At 41.1% G+C, this 26110-nt stretch overlaps 1 protein-coding gene across 3 annotated transcripts in view; it reads right to left on the reverse strand.

The window, feature by feature from the left end:
* Positions 1 to 26110, reverse strand: part of LOC310903394 (BEN domain-containing protein 5) — a 932737-nt gene that overhangs the window by 182391 nt on the left and 724236 nt on the right. For all 3 annotated transcript variants that reach the window (XM_083846602.1, XM_083846600.1, XM_083846601.1), the window contains one exon: positions 13881 to 13995. In XM_083846602.1, the coding sequence (XP_083702728.1) occupies positions 13881 to 13995 (115 nt within the window). The remainder of the gene's footprint in view (positions 1 to 13880; positions 13996 to 26110) is intronic.

A 26110-nucleotide genomic window follows, 5' to 3' on the forward strand; every position in this document is an offset into this window, starting at 1 on the left:
GTTACTGTTAACAAGAGCTGACAGTTAAATGCATTTCATTAACAGAAACTAGAATGAGAATGACAAGATTTAGCAGATCAGATCTGTAATTGAAAGGGTGACCAATGTAAGGAATAAGAACTGTCTGCTGGGACTGTGCTTGCTTCTCACCCATACCTATAACAGTGTACATCTCCTGGATGCGACTTGTCTTTCTTTTACACAAGTTAGCAAAGCATCAGCAAGATGGAGATGTCAAGAGGAAGCCTACTCGAACATCAGTTCCTCCTCTCATGTCAACAGCAGACCTAAAAGTAAGCCTTACTGGAAGAATTAAAAACAAAAAAAGATTTTAGCAGCTGAAAATGTACAGAATATTTGCAAAGACACAGCAGAAAGTGAAGGAGATAGACTGGCAGTTTGTCAATTGATTCTTTTCAGTCTTGGAAGAGCAGACAGAAGATCTATCCAAGGACAACTGCTGGGGTAAAAACTTGCTGAGAGTGCTTGCATGGAATGGATATTCTAACTGTGTAGCTTCCTCATTAGCAAGCACTGCCAGAAGATTGACTGAGCCTTGAACATCTGTGGATTTCCAAAACCTACTGAACAAAACTATCTCCAGCTGCACAAAAAGACAATTTAATCCAGATGTAAAACAATGGGTAGAACCATAATACTGATCAGCTGCAACAGAAACGAAAATCCCAGAGCTAGAATTGAAATGATGCTTACAATGGGAGATTGGTAGAGCTCCACAGTTGCATCCAACCAGTGAAGAACAGAAGAACATGCTGAAGAAACACACCTTTTGGGTCAACCTTCCTTGGCAAACCTATCGGAAATCACTGAAAGCTCCCTTCCACAGCTTCACTAAATCTAGAGAAGTCCTGGTATCAGTTAATACCTGAAAGTTCTTTAGCCTGATTGTATAGATTTCTATTGTGTTCCCTGCCACTAACCAGAGGGGAGTGGAAAAAATGCAAATGTAAAGTGTATATATATATATATGTATATAAAACCAACATTACTCATCCTATTGTATTTAGTACTTTGTCTTCCCCTGCTCTAACAGCTTGCTTGATTGCCTTGTCCACCTGCTGTGCCACACTTTAGTTCTGAAAGCACTTTGTGAAAGTGAGGATCACTTATGATGCGCTTGTACAGCAGCCAGCAGAACAGGATTGTGGCTTTTGGTCAACACCACAGCGTCAATGCATTATCAGTCATCTGAACGTTCAGGCTGCCTTGCTAGCCTGATGCAATTCAAATCAATATACAAAATTTATTATTAATAATATAAAATATAGCCAGCCTGAGAGGCTTTGCACAATTTTGTGACATCCTTCTTGAAGTTCTTGAGATTCCCAAAGATGAACACAACGTTATCATAAACCATTCTTTAATGTAGCTTACTCACTGCCTTACAAAGTCAGGTCACAGCTCAGCCCACTCCACAACTAGCGACCAGTCATGTTTACATGGAAAACCCATTCCCTCACCCAGCTGTTACTTGGAGAATCAAATGCAAGGCCTCTGTCTCCCTTTCTTCCCACGGGCATCACACAGAGACACCATGGAGAAGTTCAGGCTTTTCCTAGAACCAACAGAGCTGGCAGGCTCCCGGGATCAGTGCTACGTTAGCTTCAGGGTGTTGGGAAGCTCCGTCCTTTTGCAAGCACTTGGATGTCTGAATGGCAGTGATGAAAGGGAGGGGGCAGCTAAGTCCCCCCCCCCCCCCCCAGACAGCATTCCAGTGTTATTAGAAATCCAGCTGTTCTCTACAAACAGGCAGGATTTACTGTTCATACTTTGGTTAAAGAGACAGATGAAATTCCCCTTCCCCATCCATTATCATTGTATAATCTATACAATTCATCAGCTCAATGGCTGTGTCAGTAAAGAAAAAGAAAGGAGAGCATTAGTATTCAGAGCACACGCGCCACACAAGACAGCAGGTTTATGATCTGCGCAACCTGAAATAAGCTCTTCTCTTCCCTGGGGACCTGGGTTAACACCAAGTAGCTGCACGTTAAGTTGCGAATCCTTCTATTAATACACATCCTTTCCAGCCTGGAAGGGTGAGAAGAGGCAGAATACCTGTCCCACTCACACTGGCAGAGATGGCTACTGCTTTTATGGTTCCAGCTGCGCCCAGAAATGTCACATCCATCCCTTTCCTGACCCCAACCCCTCCATGTCAGCAGAGCATTCTTCCTCCAGCTCCCAGGCACCAACCAGGCAAAGCCATCAGCTGTCAATCAGCTGTCACATCTGCCTCCTCCCGGGCTATCCTGACATCCCCTCTCTGCCTGGCGCCAGGGGCTGCAGGGAAGAGGTAATCTGCTATGAGATTAATTGCTCCCTCTGCCGTGTCAGCACACTCACGTTGGCTGCTGTATTTAAAAGGGGTGGGGAGAGAAATGGATTTCATGGGCGGTTTTTCACCACATGTCACAGGACATAACAGTTGCATGGAAACAGCTCGTCTCCAGCCCCTGACACCATAAAGCCCCAGTTCTCCAGAGCCATATAGGCACGTTCAGCCACCCAGCTTGTTACCAAGCAGTAAAAATAACCATTTGCACCTACTAGTAAACAATAGCCCTAAGAAACAGATCATAAACGCAAGATTGCTCTTGAACACTCCAAAAACCACCCAGGAAATCAGCAGTCACCCCTGTCCTCCATCTCCAGGGCCTCAGTAGCTGCGCTACTACCACCTAGATCTCAGGCTCCAGCTTCAAAATTGCTTTAAGCCCATTACACCCAATATGCCACTAAAAATGGCTCTATCCCTGCTCATTTCTCCCTCCTGTCATTGTCCCATTTTCCTGCCTGCACAGGGAGCCAGCTGAGAACTGCTTTGTCAGGCTGGTTTTCTGCAGGATCAGTCCTTTTCTGGCTCGTAGCACTGCCACACAAGCACCAGTCCTGGCACAAAGGAGGTGACAGGGATGCATGGCCAGGAGGGAAAAGAGAACTGAACTGCCCCTTTGGGTGCCAGCACACACTTTCCTTAGCTTAAAATAGTTGTGAAACAGCAGTCTCCAATCTCTCTCTACTTCAGCAGAAAAGACTTGTGTACTAGTAGCTAAATAAAAAGTTTCTTTTACAGATGCAACCTAAATTTTTAGATAAGCACCAAGACTATTTTTCAAGGGCTTGTGAACTCCTAAGACTCAACACTTAGCCATGTTTTTTTGGAGAGAATTCACCTATGAGAATTAACCCGAGCAAAATGGTATCATCTGCAAACAGAACAGAGGGTGCATCACCTGGGAAGGGTGAAAACAAGGTTCTTCTGTGTCACAAAAATTAGGGGGTCCAACAGCCAACATGCTGACCGAGACATGTGAGTGGGAACTTCAGGCAGGCACCTGCCTTTACACACATCGGAAGTGATGCACATCATCAGATTATTTAATGCTGTTAATACAATATGTATGTTAATACAAATGTTATTAATACAATATTGTTTTAGATAATGGGTGTTTATTATTTAGATTTGTCTCAGGATTGTTTTCCTGTTACATGACACTGCCCTTAGGACTAATATTATAAATTACACAGCAAGCTGCCATCATTTTAAGTGCTGCAATTTAAAAAGAAAAAATAAAAAGAAAAAAAAAAGAAAAAAAAGAAAGAACAGCTGTCATGGAGGAAAAGAAAACAACAAAAAACAACCTATACAAACATTCCCTTAGGCTGCCTTTGTTTTCCTAATAACTTGGATGGGGTTTCCCTCTCCCCACCCACACAGCCTGATTTGGAACAGGAGTACAAGATGTCTACATTGATATGTAATAAATCCTTCCACCATAAACTGAAGGCGAGTACTGAACCTTCTGATTGCATAACGTCATGCAAATGGACCAGAAGCAAGAGCACTCTTGCACAGGCAACAGGAGTGATCACTGGCTGCTGGTTATCTGTAAATGGGTGCAACTTCAGAAAACCCCAGGATCTCTGTCCAGAAAGCTTTTCTCTTAGCTGCCTTCCCTGACAGGTGGCAGGAAGATCTGTATATGTAGGTAAGCAGTCATTGCTTAAATAAGGCGGAAATGGAGGGGAGTTGAAATGTTAGCCATGATGAAAAAGATTCTAAGGTACTACTTGGGGTGAAACAATCCAAAATGGGGATACAGACTAAGCACATGCTGGACATTTCTGTGCTCATGGATAGAAGACAAAATACCTTTCTCATTCTCCCTCTTTAATCTGTTCCCCTAAAAGGACTAGCAAGTGATTTCATCAATGCAAAATTTGACCTCAAATTGGTCATTTCTACAGTAAAATAAAATATTTCTTCCCTTGATTTATAGTTTACATTTTTCCACTTAATTGTTGCAAAGACAAACCCTGTTGGCGTGAACAGGCACTCAAATATACCCCAGTAAAGCTAAAATACAAAGCAGCCTGGTTGTGTTTCTGGACCAACAGAAGCATCTAGGATCTTCTCAAGAGTCAGAAGAGCACAGTCGAGTTGCTTCATACTAGACAGAAGCCAGGACAGAAATCTCTTCCAAAGTGTCTCACAAAGTGAGGGAAGGATGGAGGATTCCAGTTAAGGCACAACTTCGCTCAACAACCCTGATGGCACAAGGACAGCTTGAATCCCCATGTACAGCCTGGGTGTTGGCAAGGCTTCACGCAGCCCTTACATCCCAGGACGGGAGCGTACGGCAGGGCTGGAGCTGAGCTCAGCCTCATCAACACTCCAGGTTCTGGGATCTGCTCCAGATGAATCCACAACAACTCAGTGATGCTGCTGGCAGGACCCATACGACGCAGACAAAGGCAACAGCATTCATGCCAAGCTTTGGCTGCTCTTGATTTCTGCACGGAACAATACCTTTTATTTGGGCCAGTAATTTGTGTTAAGGAGGGAAAACTAAAAGGGCGAGGTAAGGGGAAGATAGCCCACAGAAAAATCACACACATTCCTGAGTCACAGCTTGTCCCTGCAGAAGACACTGCTGAGCACTTCCCTGAACTGGATCTTCAGCAAAGCAGTGTTATCATTAATTTCAATGGAGAGAAGGGAGGAGACTAAGCCTTGGGAATTAGAAGCTGGACTGTCCCCACTGATAGCAGTTATGCGAGCACTTTCCACACTACACAACCTCTCCTGCTGGGATAAGTACCCCCCGGACATCTATCCTGTCCACTGCTGTTGCTGTGAGTCAGAGTCCTGCTGGCAACTGCTGGAGGGTCTCTGCTGCAACTGCAGCTAGGTGCAACGCCTGTTAGAAGCTAATGCCATGCCATGTATAGGCAGCTGCCTGCAGACTGCCAATAATAATAATAAAAAAAGTTACAGGCATGTCTTGCACCTGTCTTTGAAAATAGCTCAGAAAACCATACCAGCAGATAGCACTTGCAAATACACCGCATACTTCCTGGGTTGTGTCACAGCAATAGCTTTCTGAGTCTGGCAAATAGCCTTTTCGGAGCAGCCCTCCAGTCTTCTCTATCAGCTCTTAAATGCCATGGATTGTGGCCTGGCAACCGCTGTTGAAGAGGTAGAGCTCAGCTCATTATAACGTTAGGCAGAGACCAACTCAACATGTTTCTCCCTTCTCTCACTTGCAAAACTAACAATAAAGCACTGCTCTCATTGCATGGGTATATTTAAAGATCACATTTTTCTAACCAATATTGCTTGGTACCTACATAGTGCCTCAAAGCAAAGGAACACACCATGTTTTTTCACATAAACTAATAAATATAGCTGCACAGCTAATCTTGGTTATGAGATATAATCTTAGATATTCCTCAACTGCAGATGGGGAAAACAAAGCAAAGACCTATAGCAAATAAGCTGAAGTTAACTGCAAGTCATGTGAAAAATTAAAAAACAAAACAAAACACATTGGAGATTTTGATTTCTTTTTTTTTTTTTTTTTTTTTTTTTTTTAACTGTGAGCAAGAACTCAAATCACCAGAGATACAAGCTAGGTGAGAGGAAAAAAGAAGGAAGCCCAATATATTTACTTAACTGAAAGTAAAGCAAAAATCTAAATAAGATTATTCAGATTTAAGATCTGCTATTCTGGAGGGTGGGGGAAGAAACACACATTTGAACTAAATTGATCCCTGTTAATTACAAATACATCCTAGAAGAGAAAAATATGCAAAAATTAAGTCAGTGAAGGTCAAGAATAGGGCCCTACAGCAACACACACAAGCGTTACTCAGGTACAAAACTTCGATTCACTTGGCTGGGATTCACAAGTTGGGTGCTTATTCTCTGCATAACAGCTCAAAGGTAATAATCGCAAATGGTCCTATTTAAATGGAAAATAAATAGCCCTGTCTCTTTAAGAACACGTCTCATTCTCAGTGGAATAATGGCAGATATAAAAAAGCTATGATTTCAATATTTCTCGTTATGACTTCTCTCCCCGCTCATCTAAAAATAAAAGGCTACTGTCTAGTCCCAGATCAATCTAACTAAAAGAGAAGGGTTCACTTACAACAACAAAATAGCAGCTCCAACACTAGTTACGTATTCATCACATGTGAAAATGGTCCCATAATACTGCCTTCAAGCTCTTGCAACAAGTTGTATTAAATTAGGTTGGGTTTAGATTTTTTTTTTCGTTGTACCAAAAGCAAAATAAATATAGCTTTATTTAATGCTACTAAAAGGTTCAGATTCAACTGGAACCCCAAGGCATGTGGCTTTGTTGTTAAAGCACATATACTGACTCTATTGATTGGTGCAGTCCTCTGTGCAAGAGAATTTGTCACATCAATAGCAACTGAAAAATACTCAGGAGCTGTAATATGGTTTAAATGAGCAGTTACCACATCAATATAAAGAGCATTTTCAATGACAGTAGATAGGAATGCTTTTGCAAGCCTGGTATTTGTTTTAAGATAAAGGATGACAAATTTCTTATTTATTTATTTTATTTTTTAAAACCCATGGAAGCTTTTTTAACTAATAGTGAGCAAAACAGGAACCACCGTAACTGTTCCATGATCACAGTATTACGAGCAATAAAAAACACAATGGAAAGAAAACTTCCAAGCAGGAAAGAAACAGCAATGCTGTAAGCCAGATGGAAGTACAAGCCAGATAAAACCTTTGCTGCTTGCTTGACTCCCTACTCTTTCCTATTGCTGCTGACCACTGCACACTTGTATCACAGCTAAGGATCCACCCCAGACTTTGCTTTCCAGGACCCCAGCCCAGCACGTTGCATAAGCTCTGCAAAACATGTAAGTGCACACAGGAGAAAGAGTGGCACAGAAAATTTGTGAACCGTCCTCAATGCTCAGCAGGAGCTGGGGGACAAAAAGCCTTCTGCCATGCCTTATCCCCTCCCACATCCACGTGGAAGAAAGTAATAAAAGGGAATGGCTGACATTAAATGTGATCTAGGTGGGGGCAGGAAGAGCCTCATTGCCTTGAATCTAAATTAAGAAGACAAACAAGGTGCAAGAAGGGCCACTGAGAAGTCCATGAGGCTCACAGCAGCCTGAAGAATGCAGCCTTTACTGCACCAGGGCAGGAGCTGAATGGCCTTGGACCAGAGGAGACAAAGTGCTAGCATTTACTGGCTGAGGACAAACCAGAGAAGTACGAGGAAGATGAACCCACTGCACTTTAACTAGGCAGAAATCCCGTCAGCTCAGGAAACGTCTGAAAGGAGAATCATGGAAAACTGAGAAAGTACCTGTGGGAAAGCACACTGAGCATCTTTTGCTCTTACCTTTCCCTTGGCACCATCCGCTGCAGCGTTGGTGGACACTAGGCTTGTGAGGTCTGACAGCATGGCTGTTCTCACAGAATCTTCAAGACATATAGCCTCTGATTTTTGTCACAACGGAATTGAAAAAACACCATAGGAAATTAATGGCAAGGAACAAATCTCCATTTCATGGGACTGAAAATTCCCTGTTTTTCAATAAGAAATAGTGCTCTATTTTCAGGGGATGAAACATACTCTAAAAAAAGCACCAAGTCAGGAAAAGTATAATTCTCTCTCAATCGCATCCTTTCATCCCTTGGGTTAATGTACATCCAATATTTCTGTCACTGCAACAAAATCCCACTGAAGGAAGACGAGAAGCGGCATGTGCTGCAAGTTTTGAAGGAGATGAGAAATTTCACACTATCCTGATATCTTCTGGGTAACTGCTTATTTTATGATGACTAATAGGCAATTACTATGGTAATACTGCAATACAACATGTGTGAGGTTTGGGAATGAGAAATTATAGGTAACTACTTTGGACTCATTTCTATGGTAACAAAAAGTAATTGTCATTAAATACCAGTTATATTGCGGCTGTACCTGGTAATTATAGATTTTTTATGCCCAGTAACATAAATAAAACCAATAAATTTATTCAAAAGGTCCATGATTGTTTACTTATACGTTGTTATATAGAATACACAATGACAAACACCTAATTAGGAAAAATAAACTCCATCGAGAGCTTCATCTTGTCATCTGAGATGGATACTCTGTTTTTCAATTCAAGGCAATGCATGCGTTTCACATGCATGAAATGAAGCTAAGAAAAACCTTCCCACCAGAAAAATAGGTGAAAAAAATAATCGAGAGATTTTATGCAAATGACAGGATGCACATGAGTAACCATGTTTCCCAATTAGACAAGTGACAGTAAGAACGACATAGTGTGTGCAGCCACTGTGAACATACAGGTAAGTTTGTATGTGGGTATAAGTATATACCCCCAAAATGTTATAACCAAAGACCAAAATCAGCCACCACGATGTCACAACATACAGTTCTAATTTAAAGCTAAGACATTTTGGATAAAATTCACTTATACTTTTACTGTTGAACCTTCATCTCACATGTGAACAGGAATGTTGAATTTGGACTGCTAGTTACAGAAATAAAGTCCACAGAAACTTATTTAGGACCAATTTGAACTGTTTCATTTGATCTGAAGGCAAATTTTCTCTTTATGTTTCAGACTCTTTAAAACTGACCTTAAGAAAAAGAGGCCAGTTCTTAAACAGATCGTGCCAGTAGCAAACAACAACTGTCCATATAAAATGCTGAAATTAATCATTTAAAGTGTTTCTCTAGCCTTTCCCTCTTTTTTTTCCCCTTTTTTTTCCCCTTTTTTTTTCTTCACGTGGAAAAAAATTGCAAAATTCAGCTCACTTCCACAATCAGTTTGAAGTACACATGAAACTATATTTTTGGGGCAAAAAATATACAACTTGTCCAAAACATTTCATCCCCAAACAGCTCTCAGTGCCATATGGACTCAACTCTGCCATCATTTACAGTGAATTTGGCTTTCCATCTTTGGTAGGACTGGCCTCCTTTCCATCCAGCAAATTGTTTTGCTAACCCCTCACACAAGCAAACAAGTAAAGATTGTGTTGACTTCTAAAACGTCGTACTTCCCACTGAAAGAAGGAAGGATTAGAATTGGTGTGTGCCCTCTTTCTCCCATCTACACAAACTCTTGAAGACCCTACAATCAAGCTAGAAAGATATTCTAGTGATGACAGACCAGAACATTTCAGCTAATTAGTGGCTTTAATTTACAGAAGGGTGACACTGTCACAGCTTACCAATCAAAGGCAACACAAATGCCAAGGTTGGGCCTTCGTGGGTCATGCAACAAAGCCTTCAGAGAAGTCAGGATATTTCAAGTGCCTCATCATGGCATTTCTGTGATGCCTCAGTGGAGAGCTGCCCAGACTAAGAAACACATCCCTTTCGGTGCCAGTATGGGGTTTCATCTCCGGAAGGTGAGGCTGACAAATTGGAACTAATCTAAGACTGTGTGGTACAGTCATCTCGCCTGCAGGGACACATTTCAGCATTCAGCTGCAGAATGCCAGCTTAAGAACAAGCTCTCGATAAAGGAAAGTTCAGGCCAAGCCTGGGGATGCACGACTTTTAAATCAAGAACATGTTTTTTTCTTAGCCTAACCCCACCTCCCTGGGGACGGTAATAGATTCAGAAGATGATAATGCTATAGCACAAGCTGAGAGAAAAGTCAAGAAATCTCTCTTTGTGGCAGTAGTTTTCCTTTACTTCCTAAAACTGTTTCACAGTTTAATCCATCAGAGAGGAATGGAGAAATTCACAAATATACTTATTTTTTGCCATGTTCTTTTGTGAAGCAAAAAAAAAAAATTCAAGTCATGCCCCATCCCCATCAAAAAGAGTCTTTCAATTTGGATGAGAGCTGAGGACAAATTATGAGCCAGAACAGAGGGCCAATCATGCTAAAGAGCCACTGTTTCAGCTAGGACAACCTACGGCTTACTCCTATGCAATTTAATTAACTAGCCCATGTAGCATAACTTTTTTTTACCCGTTGTCTGTAAAGCCAGTTACACTTAGAAGTACAGCAATACCAGGCTTTAAAGAACTTCAAGTAAGAGATCAAGCCTGTCTTCCTCTTTGGGGAGAGACCCTACATCCTTGGACATAATAAACAGCAGGTCCCAATCATTATTCTGTATGTTAGAAAGAGCTGGGTAGAGTGTGGCAAGAAAAGGACTGTGGAGCTTTTTTCACTGAAGAAAGAGTGTAGTGCAGTAGTTATATTCACAGAAGGGTATGGTACTAGCAAACCAGCAAACAACAGCTAGTGCTGCAAGCAGAAGCAATCCCAATTAGGCATTCAGCACTTTGGCTTGCAGGTGAATTTTCACTCTGAGGGCTCTGCTTCTCTGCGTCTAACATTTCAGACAACTCCAGCCAGCTCTGATCTATTGTGGCGTAGTTTCCCCATGAATTTCCATTTCTTCACTCGTTTTAGAGAAAAAAGATGGATGAAAGCAAAAATTAAATGTTCTGATTTCTAAACAGTCAGAAATTTCACTGCAAATGAAGTCTAGTAGAGGTAATTTCACCAGCTCTCTTGGTTCACTTAAATAAGCAATAGATATAAAGAGATCCATACTAGTTCATTTTCTATTAGAAGATTTATGCTCTAAAATTACAACCAAATCACAACTTCTATTTTTTTTCCCCAAATTGTGTAGACTTCCCAAACATTCTAAATTAGAGAGGAGACTTAACCAGCCTTTTAGCCTCATAAGGCATGCTGTCTTTTCATTCCCAACTGTATGTGTCCACAAACACACTTCTCAAACACTTGCATATACTTGAATACATCAGTAAAGTTTAGCACCCTGTTTCCATACATCCTGTTATACAGAAAATTGACATTCATTTCCATGACCATTTCTTTTAGACCCACCTCAATGTATGTGCAACATATAAAGAGCCTTCCTCACAGATGTTCCTGTGCCTTGAGCACTTGTGCTTTATAGCTGTGATATTAAACTCCCTTGTTGCTGGTTATGAACATTTCACCACAAGAAAGTCTCTGTATAATCACAACCCATTTGGTCTGTTCTCTTGAGAACAAGCCGCAATTTATAGATAATAGACAATTATTGGTATTATTGTTGCATTTTTAGCTTAAACTCCTAGACCTCAGTTCACAAGCACTCAAAGGAAAACAGATTTCAGAGAAGAGCACAGGACCCGCGCCATCCACAAGAGTCCTCCATCTCCAAAAGGCACAAAGAAGAAAATCCCACCAGCCAACTGTTACCATACTGTCCTGTGTAAATGAGTGATTAGTTTCCGTCCAGAGAACACAAGAACTAGCACATCCCATCACTTCTACAAGAACTGCTGACACACTCAGGCTTTTAATGGTGCTCACTACGCTTGGGATTTCAGAGGACAGCCAAGTGCATCCAACAGTACACTTTGCCAACTGTACAAAGCTGTGTGCTGGTGGGGTAAAAGAAACTCTCTCACACTGGCGGGAGATCAATTTACAAACTCAAGCATGAGGTTTAATTACCCATTTCATTATCTTAGCTTGCATAGCTCTGAATGTGCACCTTCAATGAACCAAAGAAACAGTCAGTAGCTGCTGCTTTGAGAAAGAGGGAGATAACAGGAAGTAGAAGTTCAAATGACTAAAGCTGCTCTCGCTGCCTATGGCACCACAAACCTTGCTTGCAAAACAAGGAGGATTGTCCCCAGCTGATACACCTGTGTTATACCGTGCTGCACTGAGGAAATCTGAAAGTCCTATTTATGTGCTAATCCAAAAAAAGACCAAAAGAGATGAAACAGTCTTATCTAGCCAATCACATAGAAGCCATGGAGCTAAAATTTGAAATACTAGCAATTGATCCTTAGAGATATTTTTTTTTTTTAAATCATCCAGCAAATTCAGGCAAGTAAATTGTGATGTGCTTGTGGATTTTGTATGAGCAGGAAATAAAGCGTTTCCTGTAAATTATTCACTCAGCACTAGTTAACTACAATGCCGGCACATTACTAGGCTTTTTAATATTCTTCTCAAGATAATAGGTAGCATTTTGCTTATTATCCTGTTTTTAAGTTATTAGTTACATTAGGCTTTTTGTAAACAAAGTGAAGAATTGCAAGAAAATCAAATGCTTTTCCAACTACCTCATTAAAAGTCCTTTTAGTTCAGGAGGGTTGAAATTTCTGCATCTCATGAAAGGCTGAAACAATAGCATATCATCAGCAATTCCAAATGAATTCACATGCCTTTTTATAATACTTGGGTTCCCAGATGGCTTTTCAGGTTATGAGCCATATACGTGTCTAAAGCTACATGCCTCTGAAAAGGTATAAATAACAATACAGGAGAAAAACCTACAGGGCAGGAGAATTTATGGTATGAAAAGAAAGCTACTTAATTGCAACTGGAGTTTCCTCAGTGCAAGGCACCTGCACCACAGTAACGTAGCGTGAGATGGTACATCTATTTAAGGGCTTTATTCCTGTAAGCTGACATAGAATTTATGATAAATTCGAGATGCCACTACAGCGATATTGCTCTGCTATTGGATTACTTGAGTTGAGGGAGTATCAGTGTAGCTGGAGGGAGACCATGTATCCTTGGAAGTTTCACATATAAAACATGTACATAAACAATGTGAAATTACCCAGGTAATTCTCTACTACTTCAGTTGAGTAAGAAGCAAAACACAGGAGGGCTAAGAAGCACATATCAAAACAAAGAACAGAGCCAGCTACACCAAACTGCATCTTCTAACTTCTTCCTCAGTGGTCTCCCCTTCCACACAATAATCCACTTTTATTCTGCTTAGCAATGCAACACCTAATTAGATCAAAGCTCAAAGTAGCCTGGCTACAGTGTACTGTGTTTAGTCTTGCACTGTAAGCAAAACCACATACAGTATATTAGAGTTCTCTGAAGAAGCCCCTGAGAAATATGTGGTAGATGTAATTGCCCCCACAAACAAATCATCAACTAATCAACTGCTTTTCATTATCACCTCCAGCAGCACATCTATTTTGTAAATAAACACATTAAGAGCAAACAATTTTAGGGAAAACAAAAGATTATCTGAATACATTCTGAACAGCGGAGGAGGTAAAGCAGTAATTCAAATACTCAAAAGGAAGCAAAATTAGCATAGGGTGGATGATTATTCCCTTCCATGTATCACTATCTATTACAGTACAATAATAGTTTGAAATCTGTGACTTTATAATAGATGATCTGGGTAGTTGAAGGAAACTGTGATTGACTGACACATTTACATAGAGGCTGATGAGCAGCATAATGAATGCATTCATAAAACACAGCTAAGGTCTAACTCTAAGCTGACTTTAGCTCCATATCTACAGGTGGGTTGCAGAGCAAATATCCTGCTGTCTTGGAGAGTTTCCCCCTACCTCCTGAAGCAAGTAAATTTGCCATTGAGTCCCCTTCTTCGACAAGAACTTCAGAAAGGTTACAATCACATGAAAACCTCCAGTTTAAGAGAAATTAAATGAAACTAGCCATACAGTGACAAAACGGGACAGGGTACATAAGGTAGATATAACAACATGCAGATTGATACTCTACACCATACCTGTAATTTCCTAGGTATACCCCATCAGGATTGAGCATAGGTGCAATCTTGAATACCAGGTGGTCTCTCAGTACTTTTGCAATAGGATGCTGGCTCACAAGGAAATCAATTATACCTGTGAAAAAGAAAATATGAGTTTGAAGAGGGAGGTTTACAGCATCAACAGTTTCCAGGTATCTATCTGAAAATTCACACAAACGATTAAAATGATCATTCCTCTTTGTTCCTGGCAATGCTCCTTCTTCCAACAGAACTAACCACTTAGAATAATGTAGCCCTTTTCACATTCTAAAATACTCCAGAAATAAAAACCTTAAGGATAAATAACTTTAGTCCCTCCTTATAACACAAGTACAGTACAGCCACATTATCAGACACAGCCAAGCTTCCACGGAGGGACAAGTTACTGCTCACCAGTTGAGCCACAATAACAAAACTTTTGTCCTTGTAAGTGGTGAAATGGTGATGTAAAAATTACTACTTTAAACGTAGCACCTCACATAGCCAGCACATTTGTGGGCTCACAGTCAGTTCATTAGTGGCGATTTGTTGAACTGATGGACCTCAAAATTTTTTTTGACCATGCATCTAGACCTACCCTTGATATATGAACACAGGGATCAGGTCATCTGAATGTGTAAAGAGGTATAAAATGTTGCACTATTTCTGGGAGAGTTACATAAACTCTATACCAGGCACAGGGGAAACTGGGGGATTGTTAGACTGGCATTGATAAGGTCAGATTCTTCACTTGCTTTACACCCATTAAACACAGGAGTAACTCCGCTTCATCAAGGCAGCTCCCATAACCTGGAACCAAGGCAAGTGACTGGGGAAACAGATCCTAAAAGACCTTCCGCAGGGCACCGTCAGCACCAGACCCCACGGGAGCTTCTGCCTCTGGGCCCAGTGCTCAGGAGCAACTGAACATCCCCATGCTCCCAGGCTGGGGCCGGAGGCAGGCTGTTGGATTCATTGCTTATTCTCCCATTGAGTTGGTACTGACAGAAATAGCTTCCAGGGAATGAATGTCTGGATAAACTGAGTTCCTGTGTAATCTCAGGACACCCACAGATAGGTCATGACAATTTGCTATTTATTGTGAGGTCCATCCTGTGAAGCAGGAACCATTTACTGAATTTCCCCAGAATAAATCAATCACTATGCTCTAGTAACTGGATAAAATTAAGCAAAGGGAAATTAAGGCTGATCATCAGTAAAATTTCACTAATGGCAATCTCTATTAGACTGTGGAATTGTCTCTCCAGGGGAAGAGTGGAACCCCGTCATCAGAAACGTTTAGTGCTGGACAGGGCAAAGCCCTAGGGAGTAGATATAACAAGCAGTAATTCAGCACAGAAGAGATGGCATGGCTGACTAGCTCACTTCAGAAAGTTGACTATAGACCTGATTTTTTTGATGCAATCAATACTTCTACAAACATACAAACTAAAACCCAGGTACACGCCAGGTTAAACACACTTGCTTGTATCTTGACTAAAACATACAATAAAAACTGGATCAAAATCTCACATTCTGGACTGCTCCTTCATGGCCTATTTCCTAAGGCCCACTTTGTGTTTCAAATATTAACAAATCTGAACCTGTGCCGTTGTTGGAATGAATTCTAATTTAGTGAGGCATAAGGGGAAAAAAGAGGTTTGTGAAATGTCTAAGATGATTGATGTATAACTGACTCTAAACATCAGCAATTTTTCCATCTATTAGTGATTAATCCTGAAGAGGAGAAAGTCCCTTTCTGTAACCAGGTCTTCCACTTGAAAAGAGACTAAACCTGAATTTCTGAGGTAAATTAGCATATACATAATTATATTGCTCAGGAAATGCTGCAGTTACCTCCTCCCAACGAAGGAAACTGAACATCATTCTGCTTTTTGGCTGGTGTTGTCTCTTTTGTTCATTACACAACAGCAAGAACAAGAAGAAATGACAGGGACACAGCTGGACCCCAAATAACCAGGTTGCCTGTATGCAAACATGAAAGGCTTAGCTATGTTAAACTGCTGCTCTGACTGTTCTCTGGCAGCGTCTAAAACGTAATCCACAGTAAGCACACCTGGAGGGCTCAAAACTACTTAAAGGAATACAACCCCGAGCTTAGGTCATGGCTTCTGGAGACACTATGCTGGTTTTAGCTTTAAAGAGCTTGCAACTAGATTCAAAACCCTACAGCAGTTCATGTTTTCTAAACGACACGAAAGAGTTCATTTCCCAGAAATCAGTATGTCCAGAACATGCTCCTCCCAGGTCACACGTGAGCTATCACAGAAGCCACAATAGAAGTTGTATAAATGTTGCACTGGTGGCTCATTTAATTTGAAAAAATATGATCGTCACTTCACCATAGACTTTGATGGCATATGGATACCAGGAGATGTGGTGGTGCACCAAGTGGGTACATGCAACAGCTCTTCACACAGAACAGGGGGACCACAAAAGCCTCGGGAACAATATGATTGCTCTTCATTCAGGAGGCAACACGAGAGCCCAATGTCATGGAGTTTTGCTCTGGCTTTAACCAGGCTTGTCTGGATGCTACTCACTTTCCTTCAGTCACTGCTGCAGCCACACTCAGAGCTTGGCAAAGGCATCTCGGTAACTAGAAGCTGCAGTTTTCAGCCTTGCACAGGGAAATATTATTCCCTAACCAAGAACATGCTGTAACATGAAAGGCTCTGTATAAACATGTGCAAAAGTTCTCCAAGTAAAAGAAACAGCCAATACAGATTGAGTGTTCGCTCTTCACAATACACTGTTGCACCAGGCACACCAGACAAAAGGGAAGAGAACTGACCTTGGACTCTCAGCAGCTGGGTGGCAAAAGAGACCCAGTATCTCCCAACATGCCCTCAGTCTGTTAGGAGGTACTGCATTCACAGTACCCATTTGAAAGAGACTGACTTTATTTTCTTATTTAGAAGACTATTACTTAAATCTGGCAAGTCTTACCCCATGATAGAAAAAGCAAGATATAAAAAAAATTGACTCACAGAAGCCTAACATGGAAACAAAGGCAGTTCCAAAGAGCACAAAAGAAGCATCAGGTAAAGATGTACATCTATGTATATGAACTTCACCATAAAAATATTGTAAGCATCCAAATAATCAATACAATTAGCATATACTTTTGTCTTTCACAGGAACCTGATGGTCTCCGGATCGATAACATTTAAAGTAAAAAAGACAGATATCAGACTATTAAAAAATACCATCCCAGAGAACTTGGTCCTCTTGTTAATAAATCAATACAAACTAAATTTTACAGCTTCTATAATCAGCAAGAGACATATCAGTGTATCTCATTAGGCCGGGGTTAAGAATTTGGCAGCAACCAAAGCCCATTTAATATAATTTACTTCAAGGCAGACATGGCAATACAACAGATGCCCTAATTTATTTGTTGATCTTTGTATTAAAATAACAGTTTGCTGGTAAACAGGAAGGGTAATGATGCCAGTCACCCTTGTTAGTGGCTAATAATTGCTTAATTTGTCCACTAATTGACCTGTGCTACTGTTGAAGCACTGGATCGTGTTGCAGGGCATGAAGTAAACAAGGCCACTGTAATGTTACTTTAGAGAATGACTTCTGGAAATAGAACTACTTATCGCTATAAATTTTCTCTCCACAGATGAGCAGATTAATTGGTCTGCCAATTAGTCTGCTATTAAAGAAAAAAAAGGCTGCCCACAGATTGGTTGGCTCTTCGAACCACAGCTCCAGTTTGGGTCAAATGAAATAATCCAATCTGAATCAGTCACATCAGCTATGAAAAAAAAAGACAAGTATTATTAAAAAAACAAATCTCTACAGCTAGAGATCAAGGAAAATGGCCCAGTAACTGAGTAATGGCTCTTCAAGCGTCTTCAAAATAGAACAGATAACATAATGGAATAGGCCTACTCAAGCACATTACAGTGTGCAAAAGTTCTCCAATTAAAAGAAAGAAACCACTATAGATTATTTTGGTATCTGAAAAGTAATTAAAATTATTATTTTTCAAAAAAACAACATGTAATTATAGATGCTGCCTGGAACCAGAACAGCTCAGAAATCAGCAGTCAGCCATGACATAAGAAGAGGCTCATCCGCAGTCCACAAAAAATCAGCTGTAGTCTTTGCATTAACTTCAAGGAGCTTTTCGTAGCTGTTGTGAGGGGAAGGAAAGAAAGAACTGAGAACAAGGAAAAGAGAAAAAAATGCTGACAACTGCAAGCCTTTAGATATGAAGTCATAATGACTCCAAACATTTTAACAGTGGATTATTTTATTTTTTTTTTTTAAATCAGTCTTTGGCAAACACAGCTTCACCAAAACTGTGCTAAATCAGGACCAGACCTTGTCTACTTAGAGTCATTTCTCTGTCATTCTTTCTTGAGGCTAAACGCACTTTCTGGAATTTCCCTTGCCTTCTGCAGCTCAGCACCTCCACCTGCTCCAACACCAGATACCAGAAATGTCTCTGCCCTAACCCAGCTCATGGTGCTTCATTACCACTCTCTCCCACCATTCCCTCTCTTATAACACGGCAAAGCAACCTTCTCTGCTTACCCAGAAAAAAATCTGTGGAAATCATGCATTTCCTCAATCAGTTGCCTTAAACTCTGTTTAAGCTTCCTGCCATCTCCAGCGTGACCTCTCCGTATTTACTCCTTCCAAGGCAAACTCTCTATTACCTTTTTTCTCCCTCACCACATCCTTTCACTGTCTGACAATATGTTTAATTGTATAACTATATAATACATTTGCTCTGTTCTTATTACTGAAAATCTAATTACCACAGATACTAATGCAATATGGCAACTGCTAATGCAAACATATCCTGCACTGTGTCTAGTATATGCCAAGAAAGAAGTGATTAATATCTTCGGACCCATTTCTTAACATTGAGTAGCTGCTCATGTCCTGCAGTCAGCTCACCATAGCCTGCAGGTTAAAGAACATTAACACAACAATTGGGTATATTCACTGGAAAAGAGTTCTGAATGCTCGTGCTTGTATAAAACTATTGAAAGGCCCTGTTAAAGGACAGAGAAACAAACACAAAAAGCCTACTTGCAGAATTGTGGAAAGTAGGAAAACAAGAATGTAGGGTTTGGCTTTTTTTGATTTTTTTTAATGCAATGATAAAAACATATCAGATGACAGGCTATCGTAGTTGCTTAGACCTATCTTCGCACAGCACAAGCAGTAAGTAACAGCAAGACACTGTTTTGTCACTACTTGGGTGTGAAGAAACTCTTTTGGCCAAGGGGCCCTTGTCTGTTCATCCTTCACCCTTTTTCTTGTGGTCGCACAGAGAAAAAAATGACAGATGAAGGACACTTCTCCAACCCAGCATGGTGGGAAAGGTGTCATACTCATTCTGAGCCCTACATCACAGGTCATAGCAATGTCATACCGATGTGATACCTACAGAATAGGTACCCGTGCTTTCGGTACAGCCTCCAGCACCAGCCAGTGGCAGAAATGATACAATAATGTCTTACCTGAAGCATTTCCAATATTAAATACAACAGCAAGAGGTGGAGAGGAGAAAAAAGCACATGAGTGGTGATAAATGAGCAGAGCTGGCTCACAGCAGGGTTATTGACATGAACTAACATCACGCTGTCACTGGAATTGTCCCTACAAAGGCCATCACATAGAGTGACCATAAGAACAGGATCATTGCAGATACTGACTCCACTCCTTCTCATAGTGCGGTTCCTCCCCTTAATGCCTAAAAACAGACTGCCAAACCCATTTTTTTTTTTTTAAACACACTGTTGTTTTAATTGTGTTTTAATTGGTTTGACTGTCTTTCATCTGAGGTCCTTCCGGAATTCATGCCAAAAAAAAAAAAGAGCTTTTCATCAAAATTTTTAAAATATGAGCGGTGAAGGAGCACTGCAGTACTAAGGCAGACATGCTGGTTACAGTGTTAGATGAAGGAAACTTCGGTGCCTGAAGGATATCAGTCAACAGTTTCCAGTTGCCAATCCTGATGCATATCTGCAAGCATATGCCCCAGAGTTACTGCAATCATGAGAGAGTGGGAAGATCCAGCGCAGCACATGTTTTTCATTAACTCCCTCTCTGGCCCTCATCTGTACACACATAAGCGCAAGAGAAATGCTCTCACTGAGACAGGCGCAATACCATGCACAGACATCAGCAAGTATTCATCAGACCCCATCTTTCAGCTCAGTCCCCGCTCCTCCTGTTCCCTCTAGTCTGATGCTCGGATTTCATCTCACCTTCCCCCAGGAAGGGCTCAGGGCAGAACTGCGCAGACCTGAGGGTGCCACATGGCAAAAACTGGTCAAGTTTTACAAGATACAGAGAAGTTGCCAGTAGTTCTATGGATGTGAAGCTCTCAAAGGAGGCAATGACTAAATGACACAATTACCCATGACATGACAAACAGGAGCCAATTAAGACAGGTGATGCAGAGTTAGGAAGGTGAACTAGATGCATTCCCAGTTATGGTTCATCTAACATATGCACACCTGTTGATCTGGATTACCAGGCCTTTTAATCATGGTACAACTTGTCCCCAGCCAGATGAGTAAATATTTCAGTGTTAAATAACATCTGATTACTTGAGCATGGTTGGTTAAAAGCACTCTGAGAGATCTTTAGGTCCCCGTGGTCACCTCAGAAGATTTTTTAAATCCTCATCTATCACTGCTATTTTAAAAACAAATAGCAACAGTTACCTGATGGAGTGTACACATGGTTCCATTTCAGTTATCTTCAAAGTTTTAATCAGCCTGAGACACAAAAGTTGCATGCCTAACTTTAAAGATTCAGCTATGATAAGCATATTGATTAGGAGAACATCAAGCCATATTATGGCATATTTGTTCTTTTATTTACCATTTCTCTCTCATCTATTCTCTGCTGTAACTCCGTCTCTTCAAAACACAGGATTAAAAGCAAAGGAAATCTCAAATAATGGGATAAAATGAATGTGCAGGAAATGAATGGGTGAATTAGATTACAGCAGATGAAACACTGAGGTCTCAAATGCAAAATGCAGGGAGTTTATTTAATTTGTTACTCTTTTAAAATGAAAATATGCTCACTGACTTGAATTAGTAATTTCCCTGTTTTAAGATATGTTAGACCATTACAGCTAGGCCTGTTTCCAGAACAGTGAAATAAATGGAAAACAGCCAGTCTCCCAGGGAACGCACTAGCTCACTGCATTTTGCCAGCCCAGTGAAACAGTGCTAATGTCAGCTCCAGAGAAAACTCTGCTTCTGCAGTAGGGGCTGCGTGCAAAGGAATTGATAACAACTACCAACAAATGCTTAAAATGGCAGAGCAAGGCACTATGGATTTTAACTCAAGTTTTAATGTACTCAGTAAGCACAGAGTAATTGATTTAAAGAATGATTTTTTTAAAAAAACAATGTTTGTTTCTGACCTCTCCCCTCCCTCTGCCCTTCAGTTAGCACCACAAATAATTTATCTGGCACTCGGTGGGGCTGAAACACAAGCCCCCACAAAGGAAGCAAGAGGTGGGAACAGCAGTCAAGAGCCTCCCAAACAGATCTTGCCAGCAAGATTTAGTATTTGAGCTTAATCTAGGCAAGCCACCCCTCCAGGTTTGTCCAATATATTCTCTTGCATGCAGTGATCTGAGGGGAAAGAATTCTCTGCTGGAGGACCACAACAGTGGCAGGCCTGTCTGAGTGTCTGTCAGAGTGTCTGACAAACCTCAGACAAATCAGCAGATCATAGTTTGTGAAGATGGTAAGCAGTAATTGCATTACTATCACACAGCTCTATAATTAAACAGCGCTGGCCATTCTGGGACCCAAATATTTCAAGTGTTCCAGAATACCCAATGAAGTTATAAAAATCCTTCTCACACTGTTGCATGGAAACAGAAGATATTTCTGATATTACAGTCCCAAATGACATAGAGATTACAAATTCAAAGATAATTTGAGAACAACTTGCAATAGTAAAACCAGACAGGACCTCTAGATAAGATGGACCATGCTATGCCACCAGACAAGCCTTCTTGCCCATTTTAATGAGTCTGCTGATTAACAAAGCGTGGGACAGAGTGGGATGGAAAACAGTTTGAATTTATTTACTTACACTGGCACTCCTTGTTTTCACACAAAAGGGTACATTTACACCATCTACTTTTCACATACATTGACTATCTCACTGTTTCTGCTAGATTTTTACACTGAGACCATGCAAACATTGCCTCAAAACACTGAAGAATTACAGCCACGTCCCAGAACATGATGCTCTAGATGTATTTCCAGCAGGATGACCAAGCGGAGGAATGGATACAAGTGGAACCAAGTCAGCCACAAATCAGCAGTAGAGAAGTAGAATCAATTCACTGCAAAAAGATTAGTGGGAAGTGTTTGGGATTTCCTATGTATTTTTACAAACTGTGGCTCTTTCCTCATAAAAAGATTCACATCTGCTTTGGAGGATGTGTAACTGCTGGTGCTGGGCTGGAGCACAATGTTCTGATTTAGTATTGAAAAGATATAGATATACATTGCCAGTAAAACATAATTAAAGTTGGCATTCCCAGTGGCTAGGATGTAGGATCAGGAGCCAGAATGCCTGATCGAGGTCTCTAGCACTGCTGATTTTTGGCAGGTTGCTACCAGAGTCTGCTATTTCACCATGTTCAACTTGAGATAGCAATGGCTGGATCTGCAGGGTAGCAATGCTGGTATCTTTGGGGCCAAAACCAGCAGATGGATTTTTCAAACAAACTCATGAAGCTCATTGGTGCTGACTGTGCTTGGAAACGTGGCAAGTGGCAACAATAAAAAGGTTTTCTACGTATTGTGCAAATTCTGAAACTTTTCTGTTCTCGCCCAGATGCAACTAGAGGAGACCTGGAGATCTGTGCCACTGACAGTCCATTCCCTCCCCTAACTTGCCCCAAATGTAAACACTTTCTAAAACCCAGCCCCGCAGAGTCTAAGATGGAAAACCTTCCAGTAACAGAGACTATGAGAACTGCTGGCCACTTCAGAAATGCAGGCTTCAGTACTCTCAACATACTGACATCTTTTCTTCTAAAGAAACCAAAGAACACTGAATGTGTTGCAGAAACCACAGGTGGTTTCTCATAAGATCACCCCAGAAGGGTAAAATGTGGTATTTGAATTTTGCCTGTTGAAGTTGTCAACCACAGATGAGACAATTAAGAATTTTGTGAGGGCAAGTTTTGTTCCTACTTTGAAAAATTTCCAGATTTTCTATAACCAGAGCCTTGTTCTGCTTGAAATATAAAATTAGTCAACAGAACTTATATGAGTGAAGACCACAAGGACTGTCTCATTACAAAAGACTGCCATCCTCTAGGTCATATTTAAGTAAGGCTACTCTGACAAAAACAGTCTTCTAGCATGTTGTAAGACTCACTTTCATGTTTTGGCAGTTGTTTAGCAGCTGGAGACCTGGAGGAACCCAGCAGTTTGAACCTCTCTCCCATTCATTAAAGCCAGCAATTTATGGCCTCAGGACCCATTTTGCAATTGATTTTGGATTCCGGGTCTTTTCAGACTTTAGAAAAAGGCATGGATCTATGAAAAAAGCTTGCTTCTCAACAGCTTCAGCCTTGGAGGTTCATGGCAGCAGCATGTTGCTTGAACACTTGATCAGAGAAGCAGCAGGACGTTAGTGGCCCCAACCACCTCAAGCCACCATGGCTCTGGCCACATGGGACTCCTATGCTCTCTCCAGCAGCACCCGGTTACTCACTATGAGTGCAGGTGGTATACATCAGGTTAATCTCTCCCATTATTTCATGGTGTCTGTCTCCTCTTCCTTACAGAAATGGGATTCCCACTAACTTAAAAAATATATATACCCACATGAGGAAGTAGAGTGAGGCCAAGACAGGATTTGTCTGGTAAGTGCAAGACTAAACAGAAAGGAGCAGACTGCCTCCTGACCTCTGCAGTGATGAATCCATACCTCAGCCACTTAATTACCCTGATGTAGCTTGCTTAACTACAAACTAATCTCCCCCAGGCCTCGCGGGCAGTCATACAATTCTCCGGTAAAACTGGCGCAACAGCAAAACCTGTGGAATCGACTTGAAAGAACGTGTCAGGCTGTCAAAGGGAGGACATATCAGCAGGAGTGCGCAGCTGCTGCAGGATTGCCCGAAGGGTTCATAAATTCAGTGCACAGCGCAACCTGAGTGGGTGGCTTTGTTGGTTAGCTTTGTTTTCTTTAATTTTCCTAATATGCTGTAAGGAGCTTGGAGTTCTCTTTGCATCAAAATGAGTCTACCAACATGCCCTGGATGATGCCTCTCTTTTCCTCCTGGGAGAAAACAAAAGAGTTTCTGGGGATACACTGCAGGAATCAGATGATCTTGCTTTATTAATGAATTACTTGGGATTTATCAGAATAATTCTAAAGATGTTGCTTCAGAAGATGTGTTTGGTCATCATTATTATTCAAAGTCTGTCTTTCCCATGAGTGCAAGTCCTCCAGACAGTAAGAAAAACATTTGCTGGATTATGGCCCTCAATTTTTACAGAATTAACTAATGTTCAATACAGCTACAACAGAAATATTCAGGGAGATTCTGCCTTCCCTGATGTGTAAGACAAGAGGATCACAATCCTGAAAAATGGCTTGATGGCAAGGGGGGAAAATGCATACAGAATAGGAAGATCCAGAATGCATGAACCATGGTTAAGCAGGCATTTTGCATTCTTTGCAGAATTAACTCAGGAATCCTTGCATTATTTCCTGCTGTCCTTATCAACTTAAAAAACATCCGTCTTTTGACCATGGCCCTGAAGGGGAGATTCAGCTGCACATCAACAGCTCACACAGCACTAGCAAAGAAGGGAAAAGAAAAAAGTCCCTTTTCTCCATTTTTTTTCCTTTTAGTTTTGGAGTTAAGGCTATTATGTTATTGGTGCTCCACTGAGGACCAGTCTGAGCTTCCAAAAGGCTGAAAGATGACTATTCTCTTCCCCTCCATAACAACTGAATACTTGGATGTCACAGAAGCCCTTCTGGGGCCAACAAAGGGATTGCACCACAAGTGCAAAGTTTCCCGAGTTGCCCGCACCAGGAAAAAGATTCCCAGCGGAGCTTTATAAGCAACGAAACAAACAAAACAAAACAAACAAAACAAAAAAAAAACATCACCAGGGAGGACTAGGCAGACTTTATTCTGCTTGGGAAACAACCACTAAAGTTTGCTGGTCAGCAAGGAATAGCCAAAGATGACAACACTTCTTTCAAGCCTTTTGCTGTATTGTCTCGCCAGGACTCTTTGCACTCCCTATGCTCAGAATTACCTCCTCAAAGCCTGGCAGCTCTGCCTTTCCCTGGGGACCAAGAACCTTTGGGTTTCCAGTGGGCTTAGTTTAGCAAAGTTGGGAAGTGGGAATGGAGGGATGGATGGCCTAACACCTCTCTCCAGGACCTGTCATATAACACATTTCTGCATATTCAGTAAGTGCAAACAAGCAGCCATGTTGTGCTCTTAGTATTGTGGCATTAACTATTGTAGCAATAGGAACTATGGAAGTCTCCGGAAAACAAATAAGAACTACTGAAGATGGATAGATCAGTCCAAGCAATGAATGTGCTATAAACCAAGAAAGCAAAAGATAGATTTCTCTGGAGGGAGACAGAATTCATTTACATATGAAAATCTAATACACGGTGAAAAAGAAAAAAGGCACTGCATAAATAATGTTAGGAAAAATGAAAAATATATTTTTAAACACATTCTAAAAATGGCTTCCAACATCTGCAAATGTGCTGCTCAGTCAAATAGAGACCCAGGAGCAATAGGTATGAAGCAGGCAGGCACACCAAGTTCTGTCATAGAGACCAGAGGGGCACTGCCAAAGCAGTCATTTGCAGCTATCCTTTACAGATTCCTTCAGCTGTAGATTATTGCAAGAGTACACTGGGGAGCATCTCTGTTAAGTTGCCTTGACCTTCAACAGTCCACAGGTACTTGCCAGTAGCCACTGTCACAAGCGGCGTACTCAGCTAAACATTTGCTCTGGGTTTGCACCTCAGAAAAACATCCCTAAGTACCACACAAGTAAAACCAACCGCTTGTGAGAGAAAATAGGTCTGCATCCATTTCACCCTTGGTGGTGGAGGCTGAGCAATTCTGATCAGCATCAAAGAACAGTCAAAAATGAAATGAAGCACAGAAATCCATCTGCATAGCAAAGTCCAACTTC

This window comes from Anser anser (assembly GCF_964211835.1).
Source record: "Anser anser genome assembly, chromosome: 8".
NCBI classification, from domain to species: Eukaryota; Metazoa; Chordata; class Aves; order Anseriformes; family Anatidae; genus Anser; species Anser anser.